Below are 21,330 nucleotides of genomic sequence, written 5' to 3'. Positions count from 1 at the left end.
AAACAACCCTGAGATAAATAGCAGTACATGGTTCAGTCAAGTGTACTGCTCCTAAAATGCTATGACTGGATGGTCTGTTTTGGAGATACTGTGAGCATGTAGAAATTCCAATGCTTTCTTCTGATCCAAATTAGCAAGACTTTGATCAAATATCCTTTCTGAGCCTTAATATTGTCAACAAAGATAAGACTGTATGATCTCTATGTCACTGTTGCTAGCTGTGTCATATATATATATTCATGTATCCATATGTGTGTAGAGAAAAAATATGTATATGTAATTTACAGAAAAATACAATTTTTCTTCTTTTGTTGCTTTTTTCTTCCATCTCCTTTACATTATACCTCTATTTTATTCTTCATTTGCAACTATAATAATGATAACTTATGTGGCTTAAGCATCTATAGCAATCTGTGGCTAGAAAAGAGAAAAGGAAGATTCAGCATGGAGCAGATATGAAGCCAGGTTAAGATTTTATGATCGCCATCACCACAGTCTTTGGTAATAAGTATGAATACTATGTCTGATCAGGATCCAAAAAGGAAAAATATTTATTTGTGACTGTGCCATCGATAAGGCAGCACCTATCTTGATTTCAATAGCAACAAATATGGTGTGCTAGGCTAGGTTTGGCTAGGATAGCCATAGAGTGAATAACAAGGGCTTTGCTTAATATGTCCAGTTGATCCACAATTAATTGCCTGAGAAAGCCTAATCCTCTCCTTCCCAAAAATAGCAACAAGTACACTGTATATTGTTTTACATAGTACTGATTTATCTTGCCTCCCCCTCAGTTTCCCTCTTTTCCTTTATTTACCTCAAATGGCTGTTTACCTTCTCTCTTCCCTTGCCACTTTCCTTCTTCTGCCTTCCTCAAATCACATCCTTTTCCCCATTCTCTCCACTTCGGCACTAGCAGCATCATTGGCCTTTGGCCTGTTTAACAAGGAAAAAAAAAGATCACAAATTCTCAAACTTTTAGTTCTCCTTAGGTAGCTCTTCCCAGCTTATATGCATTGATAAAATTCTGATATTTCCAACTCTCCCACTACAGTGATTCCAGATTAACCACACTAGATTTTAAAAATAAAATGCCATAAATGTCACATGCTCTTCATTTATGTACCAGGCTACATGTAAAATGCTGCTAATTATACATGATCTTGTACATTAAGCACAATGAGTTTAATAGAAGGATATGACAGTCAAAAAGTTAACATGATCTTAAGCTATATTCTAGTTAGAGGCAGTTTCCAAAACAAAGGTGGTAATAGTTCTACTATACACTCTGATCAAAACACATCTAGAGTACCATAATCAGTTCTGAATCATACATTTTAGTAAATAAATTCATTAGCTTGAGTATATTCAAAGGAAGGCATCTAGGATTATGACAACACTGGAGACCATGCCACAAGAAGATCAGTGAAGTAATCTGGAGAAGAAAAGGCTTAGAAAATACATGATGTAGGACCATGGGGGTTATGAAATTATGATTTGTCTATAAATATTTAATTTGTATATCTATTTTACATACCTATATAAATAGAACACATAAAAATTTCTAAGGCAAAAAGAGGCCCCGAGGGGGAAAAATTTAAGTCCTAGATTATAGGCTCATACATTTTGAATTGAAAAGAACATAAGAGATCATGTGATCCAATCCCCTCATTTTACAGATATGAAAAAAATGACTTAGGAGATTAAGTAATTCGCCTGATGTCAACAAATATTTATTGACTGAATAAACTATAAACATGTGAAAACTATAGCAGTAGGCTTTACCTTGATAGCAAGAAAAACTTTGCAATATTCCAAAGTTTTTAGAAACTTTAGAAAGGGCTGCCTTGAGAAGTGTTGATTTCCTTATCAATGAAGGTCTGTGAGAAGCAGCTGTATGATAATATGTCAGCAACACTACACAGGTTCTCTCAGAGATGTATCTCTCAGAGATGGATCAAACTAGATGACCTCGAAGGTCCTTTCCACCTCTGAGAATCTGGAAAAATCCATCTTTGAAAATATCATGTTTAAGTGGAGCCATTCAGGTTGAACATGCTTCACCCAAATTGTTCTTCAGGTCTAATTTGAGGTTTGTTTTTTTCAGGGCCATTAAGAACAGTTTCAAGATAATATTACCTTTCCTGTAAGCCTATCTCCAAAAATTAAAGCTGAAATAAAAAGAAAATTTATTTACTCATAATTTTTCAAGACATAATAGGTACAATGCTCTCTAGGAACTTATAGACAAGTTGGAACAATAATATTGTAAATAAAACAAGAGCACATAATACCTATTTTAGATGTGAGGAAGTCCCAAAGAGAGGCACACTTCAATGTTATGTTACACTGTTTCTATAAGTTGAAATAAGAACTCAAATCTAGGTCTTGTGAAGCTAAATGTTATGACCTTTCCACTAAATCATTTTAAGGATTATTATTTTTAATAATACTATTATTAATATTAATTGTAGCCTACATTTACACAGCGTTTTAAAGATTCCAAAGTACTTACAAAGTATTTTCTTAACAATGCTGTGAAATATATACTATAATTATACTTACTTCTATTTTACAGTTAAGAAAATAAGTTCAAATAAGCAATGAACTTCATTGAAGTTTCTAAACAGAGGAACAACATGCTGGAAATTGGATGTTAGGAAGATCAATATGGAGTTCTATGCAATGTAGATGGTATGGAAAGACAGTAGAAGCAGGTAATAAAATGAAAATTCATATTTCCCTGTCTTTTCAGGAGAATGGCAAACTTAGCAAAAAAACAAACAAAACAAAAACAAAAAAAAAACCCACTACCATTTATACCTACTGGAGGTATTCCATTTTTTGGTAAAAATGAGAAAGAAATGTTTCAATTCTCTTCTATATTGCTTACATTACCACTTCCCTTCCAGAGTGAAAATTAGATACAAGATTTTTTTCCCCCTTAAAGCTGCTAACAAGTAACACTCTTTAGTAAGAAGCTTCTAAAGCCCAATGTAGTGAACTTATACTTAATATTTTAAATCCTAGGTACCCTATCAAACTGATAGATCCAAGAGGCACAATTTAACACGAATTTTTTATACTCAATAATTTGATGTTGGAGGATCACAGGATCACAAGATTTATAAGTAGAAGGAATCTCAAACTAGGTGTACCTTTTGTTGTTATTATTCAATCATTTTCAGCAATGCCTTTACTCTTTGTGAATCCATTTGGGGATTTTCTTTCTCCAGCTCATTTTACAGATGAGTAAATTAAGGCAAACATGATGAAATGGCTAGTCACACAAGCAAGTGGCTGAGGCCAGATTTGAACTCTGGAAAAAGAGTCTTCTTGACTCCAGGTCTGGCACTCTATCCACTGCACCACTTAGTCCATAAGTACCATAATTTCCCAGAGACACCTCAACTCAACATGTCCCAAACTTTCTTTTAAACCTTGCCTCTTGCCTATTACTGTTACGTTCATCATTGACTCGGATACAAAATTTCATTGTCAGCTTCATCAACTCACTCACTAATCCACCACAAAACAACTTGTGATTTTTACTGTTAGAACATTTTTTATATAATGTCTCCCTTTCTCCATAAACAATCACAATCCTAGGCTAGACCCAAAAACTAGAAAGACTTCTTTCTAAACTGTTATAATGTTTCTCTTCTCCCAATTTAGCCCCCTGGCCTCAGGTTTTTCCCTGCTCCAAACATTCTCCACACAATCATCCCAGTATTTTTCCTACAGTACAGGTCTGATCTAGATCAACAAATTCCAGTAACTTCCCACTACCTCAAAGATTAAATTTTTTTTCTTCAGGATTTTTTTTAATATTTTATTTTATTTTATTTAATAATAACTTTATATTGACAGAATCCATGCCAGGGTAATTTTTTTTACAACATTATCCCTTGCACTTGTTTCTGTTCCGATTTTTCCCCTCCCTCCCTCCACCTCCTCCCCTAGATGGCAAGCAATCCTATATATGTTAGATATGTTGCAGTATATCCTAGATACAATATATGTTTGCAGAACCGAACAGTTCTCTTGTTGCACAGGGAGAATTGGATTCAGAAGGTAAAAATAACCTGGGAAGAAAAACAAAAATGCAAATAGTTCACATTCGTTTCCCAGTGTTCTTTCTTTGGGTATAGCTGCTTCTATCCATCATTTATCAATTGAAACTCAGGTCTCTTTGTCAAAGAAATCCACTTCCATCAGAATACATCCTCGTACAATATCGTTGTTGAAGTGTATAATGATCTTCTAGTTCTGCTCATTTCACTTAGCATCAGTTCATGTAAGTCTCTCCAAGCCTCTCTGTATTCATCCTGCTGGTCATTTCTTACAGAACAATAATATTCCATAACATTCATATACCACAATTTACCCATCCATTCTCCAATTGATGGGCATCCATTCAATTTCCAGTTTCTAGCCACTACAAACAGGGCTGCCACAAACATTTTGACACATACAGGTCCCACAAACATTTTGACACATACAGGTCCCTTTCCCTTCTTTAGTATCTCTTTGGGGTATAAGCCCAGTAGTAGCACTGCTGGATCAAAGGGTATGCATAGTTTGATAACTTTTGGGCATAATTCCAGATTGCTCTCCAGAATGATTGGATTCGTTCACAACTCCACCAACAATGCATCAGTGTCCCAGTTTTCCTGCATCCCCTCCAACATTCATCATTATTTTTTCCTGTCATCTTAGCCAATCTGACAGGTGTGTAGTGGTATCTCAGAGTTGTCTTAATTTGCATTTCTCTGATCAATAATGATTTGGAACACTCTTTCATATGAGTGGTAATAGTTTCAATTTCATCATCTGAAAATTGTCTGTTCATATCCTTTGACCATTAAATTTTACTGTTTGACATTTAAGGCTCTTCATAACCATGCCCCTTCCTTCTTTTCTAGTATTCTTATATATTACTCCATACTTGATCCAAGTATATCAGACCCTCTTATTTGTCTCCTTGATCCCATTTCCTGCCGCCTTACCCAGCAGATTTCTAATCTTCAATCTTTCTCCCTACTTCCAATCTCTTGATCCTTCAATTATTCTCTTCCCTTCCCCATTATGACCCCATGGTGAACTAGGTCAAGAACTCTATACTGAATTCTTCTCTACTGCCTCCTTTATTGTAACATAGATCATGCCCTTCAAAGCCTTTCCCATCTGCTACCTTTGCTTCAAACTCATGTCGCTGAATGTAGGAAGAGAAAATCAGGAAACTGTGCTGACTGGGTGTACTACAAATTTGTGTTATATAGTTTTCAGCTGGGATCTCATTATATCAAAATAATCTTTTTATATTTCCTTAACTCACTGTCCCCCAATTCACCACAGTGATGCTTCTAAACATTTTCATCCCTCCTCAAACCACCATGGCTCTTCTCTCTCTACCCCTTCTCAGCTGAGAACCTCGACTCATATTTCACTGAAAAAAAAACTGATGCCATCCATAGGGAATTCCCTCTTCTCCCCTCTTCATCTCACATCCCAAACACATTTATCACCATCCTCCTTCATCCTTGTTATACATGAATAGGTAGCCATTCCCCTACTACTAAGTTTTGCTACTGCACCTGTTCTCCCCCTCTTATCTTCCTAACTCTCTAATTCTTCACTTTCTCCTTTGTCTACTGGCTACTTCCCTACTACTTACAAAAATGCTTATGTTTTCCTTATTTTCAAAAAAATCTATTGTCATTAGCTATAATCTCTTATCTATCTTCCTTTTTGTGATTAACCTTGAAAACACCATCTATAATAAGTGCCTCCATTTCCTTTCAATCCTATCCCTTCTTAAATCTCCACAATCTAGCTTCTAATATCATCATTTAACCAAAACAGTCTCTCTGAAGTTATCAATGACCTCTCAACTTCCAAATTTAAGAGGCTTTTCTTCATCCTTCTTGACCTCTCTAAAGCCTCTGACATTAGTGATTACTCTCTTCTCCTTCATACTTTCTGCTCTCTAAATCTCCTTGAAACTACTCTATCCAAATTCTTCTCTTACTTATCCCCTATCCTTTTGCCGAATGTTTATCCAGCCAAAGGTGGATGCTTCAAGCTATGACTGTCCTGAGTCTTTTCTTTGTCTTCCATAGTATATTATTTCACTATGTTACTAAAAATAGACATTTACTATCTCATCAGATTCCATGATCCCTCTAAATCAGAGGTCCTCAAACTTTTTTAAAAGGGGGCCAGTTCACTGTCCCTCAGACTGTTGAGAGGCCTGGCCTATAGTAAAAAACAAAAACTCTGTTTTGTGGGCCTTTAAATAAAGAAACTTCATAGCCCTGGGTAAGGGGGATAAATATCCTCAGCTGCCGCATCTGGCCCGCGAGCCATAGTTTGAGGACCCCTGCTCTAAATTGATGATTTATTCTCAGATCTATTTATCCAGGCCTAACCTCTAAACTTGCTTCTCCAACTGCTTATTTCAAGTTAGTTATCCTGTAGACATCTTATATTCAACAACTTAACTCATTTTCTCCCTCAAATTTTCCTCTCTTAACTTCATTATTACTGTTGAGGATACTATAATCCTCCCAAGGACTCAGGCAGCCATCTTTAACTCCTCACTTCCTCTCTTCCTATAACCAATCTGTCGCCAAGATCCAACAGTTTTACCTTTCTCTCTCTTCAGTATCCCACTTTCTCTCCTCTGACTCTGCCACTGTCCCAGTGCAGGTCCTCACTAGGTGACTCCAAGTTAGTTTTCTCTCCACCACAATCCCTCCTAGAAAGAAATTATTCTTTCTAAAGCACAGATCTGCCCATATCATCCCCTTATTCAATAAACCACAGTAGCTCCCTATCACCTCCAGAATCAAATGCAAATTCTTTTTCATTCACAACTGGTTCCCTCCTACCTTCCAATCTTCATATACTCTTCTCACGTCCCCGTAGTCAGTAACCCAGTGACACTATTCTTGCTGTTCCTCAAATAAGACATTTCACTTTGTCAAGGGTACTACCATCCTCCTAGTCTACCTAATTTAAACTTTTGGTTGTAATGCTAGACTTTTTCACTCTCACTTAATCACCCCATCAGGTGCTAAATCTTATATCTTTTTATTTCTCCAACATCTCATAAATAACCCCTCCTTCTCTATATACACTCCATTTCAGGCCATCACACCACTGAGCTGGATACCCACAATATCTTTTTTGGTCTCTCTAACTCTTACCAATACACTATAACATCCACAACCACTGGAGTTCTTTCCTAAAGTGGAGGTTTGTCCAAACCAACCCCTAGTCAACAAACTCCATGGGCTCCCACTAACTAGAGAGTCAAATCTAAACTCTTTGGGGAGCATTTAAAACTTTTTACAAACTGACCTCTTCCTACTTCTCCAGTTTGACACACATTCTTGCCCCATTCCAAACCACTGGATCCAGTAATACTGATCTATTTGCCTTCTGTATGCATGATCTTTCATTTCCTCTCTGTGAATGGGCTACTTCTTATGCCTAAACTACCTTTCTTTCTCATCTCACCTCCAAGAGATTTTCTTCAAGACTCAACTGACCACCTAACTTGAAGGCTTTTCAAAACCTACTCCCCACTTAGTGCCCTTGAATTCATTTTGTAAAATACAGAAATCCACCGATATACACTTTCTCAACAATTAGAATATAAGCTACTTGAGGACAAAGACCATTTTTGTTTGTTTTTAGTTTCTGTATCCCCAAAGTTTTAGTCCAGTGGTTGGCACAAAGTAAGAACTTAATGAATGTTAGTGGTCTGATTATTGTGGAGAGAATTTCAGAAGGAACTGTAGAAGTATCACTACTTGAACATGAATTCCCTCATGCTCCCTGGTTCCCTCTATAAACAGTTCCATGCATGCCCCAAAGAGGGCATTTTTGAATGTCAAAAGACAAATCTGGCTCATTCCCAACTCCTTGACCCATCTCTTATCCCACAAAATATCCCAGAATTCAAAATATCTTCAAACTTAAAAGAATTTACAATTTCATTAATGTGAGTCTTTGACTCACTAATGCAGTTCATGGACAATGCATGACTTAGTCAAGTTTCATGAGTTGCTAATGCTGGAAAAAAATCATCTACTATTAGTTAACTGTATGGTAATGAGCTTCTTGCATTTACTTAGAGTGGTACACCAATGAAAGATGGATTTTAACACCTGGCTCAAATTCAAAGACTCCAATTAGGACAAATCTACCAAGACTTACTACAATGCCACAGAAGAATTTTAGTGGAGATTAGTCAAAATTATGTCATTGTCAAAATCTTCCCTTCTACACTTTTCTTTTATTTGTATCACTTTAAATCTAAAAAATTACACTATCTTAAGTTTAGAGTCAGTAAGGAATCTTAGAGAACATCTCGTTTTAGAAATTCAATTCAATAAACATTTATTAAGAATACGGAAGGTATAATGAAAATTAAAGTACAGGGATAAAAGCAGTTACAAAGATAAGTACCTCTGCTGACTTCAAATTCAGTGTTTAGGTCACATCATGCAGGCATCACTGCTGTTCTTGAATTAGATGTAGCCCATGTAACTAACTGCACAGATCCTCCCTATATTCTCACCAAGCCCTAAAAATTCCTTATTCCTTATCCTTCCTTTCTAAGACCTGTACTTATAAGAAGAAATTCTTAGGCATCTTCTGAGAAAGGTGAAAAGTATGTAAGATCAAGTCTATAGCTCAAGACCTGAGATCAAACAAAATACTATTTAAAATCAACTATTACTACCACCACCACCACCACCACCACCACCTCAGAATAAGTAGTTCAAAGATACCTGTCTGGCTTTTCTAAATACATCCAATTTCCGCTGCTACTTTTATGGATCTGATATTGTAGTTAAAGAACTGCCTTCTCACCAATAATAAACATACAAGATGGCTTAATCCATTTTACTTGCACTTTAAATTTTATGCCATGAAAATAATGTACCTCATTAAAATATTTTTTAATTAAACTTGACAAGAATAAAAAGTAGCATTATATACTTAGCAGCTAATTTTTAAGGTATGAGGAGGTATACTCATTATATGTAATCTCTGTGTTCTTCATGTTCATTTTCTGATCCACATTATGAACTTGTTAACTTCCATTTATGTGGTGATACATACCTAGCAGTACAGAATATTCTGCTCAAAAGATTGCTTTTAATATCCTTATTAACTCCATCAAAGGGTCATTGTGAACATCAAAGGAGATAATGGATTTTATGGCACTTTATAAACACAGAAGTACTATCAAAATGTCAGCTATTATAGTTTCTATACATAAAACTTGAGAGCACCAAAGCTATACATAATGCTTATTTTAAAAAGAAAAGCTCCCAGACAGAAAAGTCTAAGAGGTGAGGCATTATATGTGTAGCTAACAAAATGTATAAAAATAACTTTTCTAGGCTTTTCTGCTTGAGTCTAGCTCAAAAGTAAAATGGAATGGTCACAAATTGCAACCAAACACTTTATAGAGTTAAAAAGAAGGAGCAGTTTGCCACCAACAATCTGATTCGGCCCAACCCAAAATGCAGCAAAAAATAAATAAAATGGCATGCTGTAATGGATATTCATGAAGAGCTTATCCTAATTTAAAAGAAAACAAATCTAGAGTTCTTACTGCATTAATTCATGTGAGCCTGAAAGAACATTTTTATCCAAACTGTTATATTTTCTACTAAGGTGTTAACATTTTTCAGGTCTGTTCAGAAATAGTGGAAATTTAGAAAGGGAACATTTTTCAAATTAATATGGAGCTTAAAAGTCATTCTAAAACTCCTAACTACAAGAAAGACCAGTAACTGTAACTTACTAGGGAAGGTAAAGAATATTAAAGAAATGTGAGATACTTCTAAGATATTCATATGAAGGATTTTTAAACAATCAGTATTTCTAAGTTTCATGGGCTTTCATATTAAGGGAATTTCACTGCATCCCATGGACAAAGAGAATACCTGTTTTGACAAAATCTTAATTTAAGAATTTTAATAAACTAAAATTCAAATGGTTTGTTACCATTTCCTCTTCCTGCCCCCTTCTCCAGTACCCTGTGTTTATAATAAAGAAATGATAAACAATTATCAAAATGAGGCACGAAACATGATCTTACAATTTACAAATCTATTTTTATTAAACAGTAATACCTGTTCAGGTAAAAGAAAAAAATTCTTTCTTAAATGATCATCAACTTAGTGCTCAAAATAAAAGTGTTAAGAAGTTTTATTTTTTCCTTGCCTATGACAGCTGGCATTTTAGGAAGCATCAGATTTAACAAATACAGCAAGGAACTCATTCTTCTGATGACAAAAAGACCAGAAAGGCTCACTCACTAGTTTTCACTGCTAAGACTGTAATCTAACTAGGTAACAGTACCCTAAAAATCAATGTGGACGCTAAAAGAAGATTTTTATCAAGATAAAATCAGTTTCTAAAGGCATTGGGCTAGATAATCTCTAAGATGGCTGCTAGTATCACAGTAATGTAAAGAAGCTTTAGAGTCAATAGTCTGGGTTTAAATCCTAAGTAGTATTGGTGTGACCTTGGACAACTCACCTGACCAGTCTAAGTTTCAGTTAGACTAGGTGGACCTCTTAAGGTCCTTTTCAGATCTATGAACTGTTACTACTACAAAGTATTAAAGGAGCACAATTAGAAGTTTCTGAACAATCCAAAATTCTAAGACTGATATCACCTTTGACAAAGATGAAAATGCTAATAATAACCTACTAAGTTTCTGAAACAATTTTTCTGTTAGGCTACTTGATAAACAGATAACACTTGCTGAAAATGACACCTTATTAGAGAAGCAGAGGCCTACGTATTTCAATAGTCAATCTAAATTATACTTTGGTAGGCATACTATTTATGATTTATAAAAACAACTCATCAAATATTAGCTAGAATTATAAGAAAAAGGAAAAAAATGTGGAAATTTTTCCCAATAAGTCACTTGTTTTAAAAAAAAAAAAATCATTTCTAGTATTCAGTAGACCTATCCTCTTTTTTGAATCAGAGAATTTCAAAAGTTGAAAAGGGAACTAAGAAGACCTTTAATACAACTGTTATGTGTGCAGATCTCCTCTCTCCACTCTCCCAGAACAGCCTGAATTTTCAGTCATCTAAATCTCTGCTTAAGATGTCCAGAAATGAGAATATTCCCAGAAATCTCATTCCATTTTCACAAAGCTCTTGATTTTTTGGAATATTTTCTTTATAAAAGGGCTAAAAATCAATAAACAAATATCTCCTCTGTAGTTATAGTCAATTGCTACTACAATAAAGTAGATACTCCTTAGCCAGTCTTACTGCTCTCCTTCAGTCAAAATGGATTGTTAGTGATTATTGTGCATGACATTCCACATGCTATTTCTGTGTTTTTGACCAAATGGTTCTCCATGTCTAAAATAATGTCTTTTCCTCTCCATCTCAGAGCATAGATCTTCCTGGATCTACAGCACTCTCCCTCTCAAAATTATTTGGTGCTATTTTCATATATCCTTTGTATTTATCCACATGTATGCAGATTGGATCCTTCTGCAACAGAGTTCCTTGAAGGCAGAAGTTATTTTGGTTTTGTCTCGGTATCCTCCCTTACACATAAGGGTGTTGACAAGGTGGGCATTTATTGAAGTGACAGACCATCCCTCAAAAACTCAGTCTACACTATGAATAACAATGATTTAGTCTCAACTCAAGTACTTAATTTTAACATTCACTGTGCCATAAAGTGTGAAAACTGAAAGAAATAACCTTATGATCTTGGATGAGAAAGAATTAACACTGGCAACATCTGAAAAAGATATCTAATGCTAGTCACAGTCACTTTTAAAGGTAAGAAAAGAAAAGAGTTAAACTCTTAAAAATGTTTGGAAATAAAATTAACAGGCATTTTTTTTAAAGCTCCAATTATTAGTACATTACTGTGTAAGGTGATGAGAGAAATACTCTCAAGAGTTTCAATCTAGTTGAGACAAGAACACATGGAGCAATTAAGAATCACTATCACACAAAATATTTAACAGATTTAAAATGAATGGTATGATAGTGATTTTAATCAGAAAAGGGAGATAATTTATGGAACTAACGTAGTTAAGAATACATAGGTTTAAATGAACTCTGAAGAAAAAAAGGGAATTCCAGAAGGAATGAAGCAAAACAAGCAAAATCTCAAGAGGGAGTTTATATATTTTATATATATATATATTTTTTGAATTTGAATTCAGGTAATTTCATTCCAAGTCTACTATTCTTTCCACTATATGATATCACTCATTTGATTATCTCAGTGTAATGAAGTGCAATGATTGGGAAATAAAGTTTTAATGTAGACCTTGGTTTATCTTTTTGCACAAACTCATCTTTGAACTAGACCATAAACTTGAAGGTAGGAACTATATTATATTACTTTGCTTGCCACTATGCAGCTATCAATAGTTAAATATTTCAAGTGCCTTATAATTTAATTTAATCCTCACCCCTTTGTGAGACAGATACAATTATTATACCGACTTAACAGATGAGAAATCTCAGATAAAGAAAATAGCACATACTTTTATTCATTTATTCACTCATTCAATAAGCACAAATTAAGAGCTTAATGACATTTTTCTGTTCTTTGCAGGTGGAAATGTGCACATGTATTGATGCTTGTCTATTTCATATTTAAAAAAAATTTTTTAAGAAAAGTTAAGTGAATAGAATACTAGTTCTGTGACTGTGGACGTTGACTGATTCAATTTCCTCATCCGTAAAAATGGAGATAATAAATAGCACCTCCTTCCCAGGGCTGTGAGAATTCAACAAGATAATATTTGTAAAATTCTTTGCAAATCTTAAAGTGCTATATAAGTGCTAAGTATTATTTTTATTACTGTGTGCAGAGAACTGTATCAAGCTTTGAAGAAAACAAAGGTTTGTGGATGACCAAAGTAGGACTTTGACAAATATCTGCTGATTAATTATAGAAAAATTGGCATTGTATAAAGTCATATTAAGGAGTAGGATGTATATGTATATCTATACACATGTGTGTACACACGTGCGCGCGCGCGCACACACACACACATATAAAATAGGTCAGATTAAGATAGGTTATATACATAAAAACTCCTGAGAAGCTGTTATAATTCATTTGTGAAGTGACTAGATTTGGACTAAGGCAAGAAGAGAAGAGAATGAATTCATTTCTGCTTCCAAAAAAGACTGGGTAAGACAGACTAATATAGAAGATTGTGAGAGGGAAGAAGGGGTAGAATGGAGAATAGATTAAAAGTCAAGAGCAAGGTTTTGGAACAAAATTTCTAATTGCTCCTACAGTTTGCTTCAGAGCTGTCCCAGAACAAAAAGGGAGTAAAAATATCAAATTCTAGCAATCTGGAATTCTCTGATCTCAGGGTAGTTTTGTGATTACTGCAAAGGGTTCACAGTACAACTGTCTTCACCAAATTACATAATTTTTCTTAGCTTGCATTATTGTCAACCTCTCTTTAAACTGAACCCAGAACACCCATTACAATTCCTTTAAGCACTGTATATGCCCAAATAAAATAATATCTGGGGGAAAGTGATTATATAAAGTTGTGACAAGGCACACCCAATCCTGGATAGATTTTACTCAGAGAAAGAATATCATCATTTTTACTTAGTAAAAAAATCAAGTTGTAATGACCTCCTGGACAGTTCAGCTGTACAATGTAACATACTGACCTTTAGCACAGACTGAGTTTGCAGGAATTAATATGTAATTAAAATAGACTTTTCAAAACAAAGAATTATACTTCTGTGAAAACAGGAGTTTAGAGGGCCACTACAATCTTCATCTCTGGAAAATATGTTATATATATGACCTGGGGCTACATCTCTGCAAGTGACAGAAGCAAGAAATCTAGTAACCAATAAATCATCCTGATCTGTGCATAATTTGGAGTGGAGAAAGAGGGAAGGGATAAAAGGGAAAAAGTAGTTGCTGATATATTACAGCACTGGTTTTCAGAAGGAATTTCGGCACAATGACAGCTCCTGACCAGGGTACAGCTAGGAACAACCAATCCAGACTACTTTCGAAAAGGAAAAGCATGGTACGTTGGAAAAAACAATGGACTTAGTTTGGGTTTAAGTCCCAAATCTGATACATTAGTTAAGTCATTTCCTTTCTCTGGGTCTCAGTTTTCTCATATGCAAAATGATGGGATGGTACAAGATCAAGTTCATTCCACCTATAATGGTCGAGGATTCTTTGGATTAATTTCCATGGGAAGACTAGATAAGAGATCCAAGAATGCTAGATTTCCCCTTCCAAATAAACAGCTGCCTGCTTGGATAACTGTCCTTAGGCACCTTGGTACAAGCCAGTCATCAAAGCTAGCTCAGATCGCTAATCCAAGAAGCCAAATGAGGACTGCCAACCAGGCACCTGAGTTTGTCGAGTCTACCTCCATAATATCTCCTGATTCCATCATCCTTTCCACCTACAGTCTCAATTCCAACCTTCACACAGGTGTCATACTATCACCCTAAAGTGGAATAGCCTCGGAGAAAAATATACCAACTCCTGAGTTTAGCATTTAAGACTCTCCACAATCTGGCTGCAACTTGACTTTCCAGGCTTATTCCCCCATATCATTATTCCCCTTCTCCCATTTAGGTTCCAGCCAAATTACTCCCCGAAAAAGGCTCATCTCCAGCTTCCGAGCATTTGTACAAACAGGACAATCCATCTCCTCGTCTGCACCTCTAGGCATCTTCCTCGTTCTCCAAGGCTCAGCCCATCTGCTTCCTCCTTCCTAACCGTCTCAGCTCAGTTATCTTGGTCTTCTCTGCTCCGCTCTCCGCCATCCCTCTCCACCTTGGGCTCCAGCTCCGGCCCCGACCGAACACGGGCAGCCGCTCTTCCCCATCTAACCTCCCCACCCTCAGAGAGCTTTGGCAGGCTAGGAAGTGGAGCAAATTGGGGAAGCGGCTCGTGTCCTACCCTCCTCCCCCTCCCCCCCGGGGACTGACTGAGCCAAGGACCCAAAACCGAGACACACTTCGACGAGGGGCGGACCCGGAACCCCCGCCGGTCAGTTCGGAACCCCCGAGGGTCCCCGCGAGCTCGGAAGAGCCCCAACCGGGCCAGCGGCATGGTCCGGGCCCGCCACCGCCTGTCCGAGCTTGCAGAGCTTACCTGGGCGCTGGCCTCTCACATCGCTTCCTCGGCGTCCACCTCCTCCAGGCCCCGGGCCCGTCCCAGCTGCTCCCGCCGCTCCGGCCGCCGCCGCTCCGGCCGCCGCCGCCGCCGCCGCCACCGCCACCGCCACCGCCGCCGCCTCAGACCCTCGTCCACCCGGAAGCGCTTCCTTTGAGCCCCGCCCCCTCGGGCGCCACCGCTTCCGGCCAAAGGGAGGGGCGGGGCTGGGTGGGGCGGGGCGCAGAGGGGTTCCCTATGGTTCGGAGGCGCGCGCCGCTCTGGGCTTCTTAAGACTAAGACTGGACCGCTGTCCCGCCGTCCCGCCGTCTCGCCGTCAATAAGACGAGGAAACTGTATCCAAAGTCCCACAAAGAGGCAGAGAACAAATTCGAACCCAAATTTGGACGAAGCCATTCTGGAGTCCGAGGACCGGGAATCAGGCCTTGGCTCCTCAGGTTGACAGCCCGTGATTTCGGGCAAGTAGTTACAACTTTCCTTGTGGACAGACTCTTGGCCCCAGAGCCTCCTCCCAGCCCTGCTTTGTAGATCTCTCTTTAAGATCTTAAAGAGAGTAGGAAGAAGTCCCCCAACACTCCTGCCAGGCCCTGGTCGGCTGCATTAGTAAAGTGCCCGGATTTCTGGGGCGCTCTCTCTGTGTCTGCCCTCGAGCAAGTTACGGGTCCCGGGGACTCCAAGGCAAAGGTGCCTCCTGGCCCCACATTTCGGGAAGACTTATCATTTTTGAGATCCTCTGTTTTATTTTATATCGAGACTCAACATGCATACATGCAAAGCGTTTGCTAAGTACTAGGAAGCCTTTTTACTCATGTCATTTTTTTCTTTGATGTGGATAATTCTCCAAATCACCCTCCTCCCCCTTTTAAACAATGGGCCGCCTAAAGTTGTTGTGGCACAAAAAAAAAAAAATTATCTTAATGTGTCCAAACTAGCGACAATAGTCTTTTGAGCTTGACTAGACTGATCCCAGCACAACAGAAAGTAATGTATCACCAAGCTCATGACTGCAGCAGTTATTCAAGTAGCTGACAGTATGTGGGGATGGGAGTGAAAGTAGAACACACATACAGATGAATATAACACAAAATAGGGTGAGATAAGTCGAAAGGAGAGATGCAAGGAAAGTAGGAGAATTTTAAGTAACTAGGGAGAGCAGTGTGGCTCAATGGATTGAGTGGAGTGGGTCAAGAAGCCAAAGTCAGAACATGTCATTTAACCACTGTTTCCTCATCTGTAAAATGAAGATATATTAATAGCACCTATCTCCCAAAGTTGTGAAGATCAAATGAGATAAAAATTGTAAATAGGTTGACATAATACCTGTATATAGTGTGTGCTGCATAAATATGGGCTATCATTATTATTATTGAAAACAAGACTTGGGGGGGAAGGTAAAGTGTGATTGTGGCAAAGATGGAAAGTTTAAGAGAAAAGTTCCATGGAGCCTTCATGGAATAGGAGGCATCCTGAGCTGAATCCTGAAGAAAGACAATTTAAAAGGCAGAAATTTCTATTAAGTTCAAATTCTTTATCCAAATTCTTTCACAATATGGTGGGCCACTTTCTTATCTTTCCAGCATTAAGCCATACTATTCCTGTCTCATGTCAAACTCTTTTCACATGCCATTCTCTGTATGTGATATGACCTATACCCTCTCAGATCCCATCACTTGAATCCCTAATACATCATTTAAAGCCTAATACATATGGCTCTTCCTCCAGAAAGCCTCCTGATCTGCTTAGCTGCTAAATCTTTCTCCTCCTTTTGTTTTCACATAGTCCTCTGCATTTCTAATACACAACTGAATTTGTCTATTATTTCCTTACTAAGCCATAAAGTTCCATAAAGAGTATGCCTTATCCAAATTTTGCAATAACACAGAGCTCTGTATAGAGCAGTACATAACAAATTTGAATTGAATTAAATGACAAATGCCTTGGCTAGCAAAACTTCTCACATCAATAAATAGCCTTACATTCTCTAACTTGGGGACACTATGTGTAAGTCTCCTCTTAGCTTTATTTACTACTACATAAATGACGGGCATCCATTGAGTAGAGGGAGCTAGCTTATTAATGGGTACAATAATTGAGGAATAAATAAATAAAACTATCTAATTCTGTATAATTCGACAATTTTTCTGCAACTTCAAAGTTCTTCCAGAGCCAGTGGCAGTAGTGCCAATACTGACATAAAGCAAACTTTTATATTGGATGTTTCTGTCCATCACATCTCTGTGAAGAGATGGAAAGCAAACTTCCTCATTGGTCCTTTAAAGCTATATCGATCAGAGTGCTTAAGTTTTTCAAATTATTATTCTTTACACTGTTTTAGTCCTTGTACAATTGTGTTCTCTGTTCTGATCACTTCACTGCATTCATTCATAATTCTTTCCAAGTTTCTCTGGATTGATCCCTAATGGTTATTTCTTATAGCACAATAATATTCTGTTACATGCTCAGCCCATAATATATCTGTTTCCCAACTGATGGGCATCCCCTTTATCTGTAAAAATAAAGTTTTACATAGTTATTTTCCTCTTTCATTTATCAATTATGGACATTTGAAGAACTAGTATTAAGAAAGATGATTATGCAAAAGTAGTTGGGACTCTGACACTGAAGAACTGGATTTGGAGTCAAGAGGACATAAGCTTGAATTCTGGCTCTCCTGCTTAATATCTACCTGACACTAAGCTAGTCACTTTTCTCTGGGCTTTAATTTTCTCTTCTATAAAAGAGATGAGAGGACCAAATAAAGTCATTAGATATCTTCTAGTTCTAAATCAATAATCCTATGAATTTACCATCCTTGAAATCTTCATACATCATCAGAGAAGGCACAATTAAATGACATCTTTAGGTCCTTTCCATTTTCCTAAGTCCATTTTCCATTTAGCCAAAGGGAGCTTTTCTATCTCATGCCAACAAGCCTACTTTAGTGGACTTGGAATTAGAAAACCAAGGTTTAATTTCCTCCTGTGACATTTATTAGCTGTGTAACCATAGGCAAGACACAACTTCCTTAACCCTTACCTAATACTTGCCTTATCTCCTCAGGCTTGGATAAAGTGTTTTGTAAATTTCAAGGCACTCATCTAAAAGTTTTTATATGTGGCAGTCCAGAGCTAGAAGGTTCTAGCAATAAGCTTCCCATTTTAGAAATCTCTTGATGTTGGAGTCTAAATGTAAAAATTTTTATAAGTGGAGGACCTGATACAGAATTTTCTTCATGAGCATGTCAAATTCTATCCCGTTTTGGACCTGGTGGTCTAAATCTGACACCATCTATAAGTTTATCCAAGATGACTGGAAGGGAATGTTCAGTTAGTTGTAGTGTGGGGTACCTCTGAAGTCAGCCAGACTCGTAATTATTTATATCATTAATTTAGTAAATTATCCTTTGTCAAAACTTTTCCAAGCAATTATTTCCTCTTACCTTGAATTTCAAAGAGTTTAGCTATATGGGGCAGCCAGGTGGTGCAGTGAATACAGCACCACCCCTGAAGTCAGGAGGACCTGAGTTCAAATTTGCCCTCAGACATTTAACACATCTTAGCTATGTGACTTTGGGCAAGTCACTTGACCCCAATTGCCTTGGGGACAGGGGGGAGGGGAGGGAGGGAGGGGGGGGGTGTGAAGAGGAGAGAGTTTAGCTATAAAAACAAGAGAATCAGGTATGGCAGATTTATTCCCATTTATAAATGAAGATGAAGAACATAGAGTTATGTTCATTTCAAGCATAACAGTTAACTCTAGTTTAAAAAAAGAAAACAATTTCTGAGATTATAAGAGAACTTAATTAGGGCTTTACAAAGGAATTGATGACTTAAGGATGATTTAGAATTTTCTAGTGCTGATGAATACAGAGAGGACTGGTGAGACTTACATGAACTGATGCTAAGTGAAATGAGCAGAACCAGGAGATCATTATATTGAACTTGTTTAGACCTTATTTCGTATAGGGTGTTAGACATTCATCAATGCCTAGTTTTTGCTATACTATTTTTCAATTTTCCCAGAAATTTTTGTTAGTGAGTTCTTATCAAACACCACGTTGCCATAATTGATGTTGGAGTCTAAATGTAAAAAAAAATTTTTTTACCTCAACAATGTTACTGTTTGAGGATGTATTCTGATGGAAGTGGATCTCTTCGATAAAGAGAGCTAATTCAGTTTCAACTGATCAAAGATGGGCAGAAGCAGCTACACCCAAAGAAAGAACACTGGGAAATGAATATAAACTGCTTGCATTTTTGTTTTTCTTCCCGGATTATTTATATCTTCTGAATTCAATTCTCCCTGTGCAATAAGAAAACTGTTCGGTTCTGCACACATATATTGTATCTAGGATATACTGTAACCTATTCAACATGTAAAGGATTGCTTGCCATCTGGGGGAGGGGGTGGAGGGAGGGAGGGGAAAAATAGGAACAGAAGTGAATGCAAGGGATAATGTAAAAAATTACCCTGGCATGAGTTCTATCAATAAAAAATTATTAAAAAAAAAAAAAGAATTTTCTACTGCTTTCAAATTTGCCTAGATTGAAAAGGTGTCAAGAGGTCAAGAATGTCAAGGGAATTAATGAAAAAAAAAAAAATGCAAACAAAGGTGACCTAGCTGCATCAGACTAAAACTATATTATAAAGCAGCAGTTATCAAAATAATTTTGTATTAGCTAAGAAATAGAGTAGAGGAACTGTGGAATAGGTTAAGTTCATAAGATACAATAGTCAATAATTATGGCAACGTGGTGTTTGATAAGAACTCACTAACAAAAATTTCTGGGAAAATTGAAAAATAGTATAGCAAAAACTAGGCATTGATGAATGTCTAACACCCTATATGAAATAAGGTCTAAACAAGTTCATAATGTAAATATAAAGGGGGATACTATAAGCAAATTAGAAGAACAAGGGATAGTTTACTTCTCTTATCTGTGAAGAAGGAAGGAATTTATGGCCAAAGAAAAATTAGAACACATTATAAAATACAGAATGGAAAACTGATTGTACTAAATTAAAAGGTTTTTGTACAAACAAAACCAATGAAGCCAAGATTAAAAGAGAAACAACAAAACTGGGGGTCAGAAAATTTTACATTCAAGGGTTCTGATAAAAGCCTCATTTCTAAAATATAGAATTGACTCAACTTTATAAGAAAAAAGCCATTCTCCAAAGGATGTGAACAGACAATTTTCATATAAAGAAATTAAAGCAATCTATGTCATGTGAAAAAATGCTCTAAATCGCTATCAGTTAGAGAAATGCAAATTAAGACACCTCTGAGGTACCACTTCACATTTCTCAGGTTACCTAAGATGACAGAAAAAAATAATGATAAATGCTAGAAGAGATGTAGGAAAACTGGGATACTAATACATTGTTGATGGAGTTGTGAACTGATTCATCCATTCTGGAGAACAATTTGGAACTATGCCCAAAGGGTTATCAAACTATATCAAAGGTTATATATCCTTTGATTCAGCAGTAATGCTACTAGGACTCTATATCCCAAAGAGATCATAAAAAGAGGAAAAAGGATTCACATGTGCAAAAATTGTTTGTAGAAGCCCTTTTTGTGATAGCAAGGAACTGGAAGCTGAGTGGATGCACATCATTTGGGGAATGGTTAAATAAGTTATGGTATATGAATGTTATGGAATATTATTGTTCTGTAAGAAATGATCAGCAGGAATATTTCAGAAAGGTCTGGAGACACTAATATAAACTAATGCTAAGTGAAGTGAGTAGAATCAAAAGAACATGTGAAGCAACAAGAATATGTGATGATCAACTGTGATGGATGTGGCTCTTTTCAACAATGAGATGATTCAGGCCAATTCTAATAGACTTGTGATGGAGAGAGCCATCTACATACAAAGAAAGGACTATGGGGGCTGAATGTGGATCGCAACATAGCATTTTCACCTTTTTTGTTGTTTGGTTGCTTGGTTTTTTTTCTCGCTTTTCCTTTTTGATCTGATTTTTGCTGTGCATCATGAGAAATGTGAAAATATGTTTAGAAGAATTGCACATGTTTAATCTATATTAGTTTGCTTGCTGTCTAGGAGAAAGAAGAGGTGGAGAGGGAGGGAGAAAAATATGGAACACGAGGTTTTTACAAA

At 36.9% G+C, this 21,330-nt stretch overlaps 1 protein-coding gene across 2 annotated transcripts in view; it reads right to left on the bottom strand.

The window, feature by feature from the left end:
• Positions 1-466: 466 nt before the first annotated feature.
• ZBTB43 (zinc finger and BTB domain containing 43) overlaps positions 467-21,330 on the bottom strand; it is a 65,882-nt gene continuing 45,018 nt past the window's right edge. Inside the window, exons 1-2 of one of the 2 annotated variants that reach the window (XR_007950891.1) lie at positions 15,182-15,302; positions 837-936 (exon numbers count right to left, since the gene is read on the bottom strand). Coding sequence is in view for 1 of the 2 variants with exons in the window: in XM_051979667.1 (XP_051835627.1) it covers positions 791-936 (146 nt within the window). In the remaining variant the exon portion in view is untranslated. Of the gene's footprint in view, positions 937-15,181; positions 15,303-21,330 lie in introns of those variants that run through there. The other variant, XM_051979667.1, reaches the window with a different exon arrangement.

Source organism: Antechinus flavipes, chromosome 2 (assembly GCF_016432865.1).
Source record: "Antechinus flavipes isolate AdamAnt ecotype Samford, QLD, Australia chromosome 2, AdamAnt_v2, whole genome shotgun sequence".
Classification (NCBI taxonomy): Eukaryota; Metazoa; Chordata; class Mammalia; order Dasyuromorphia; family Dasyuridae; genus Antechinus; species Antechinus flavipes.
This window is presented reverse-complemented; position numbering and strand designations above follow the sequence as displayed.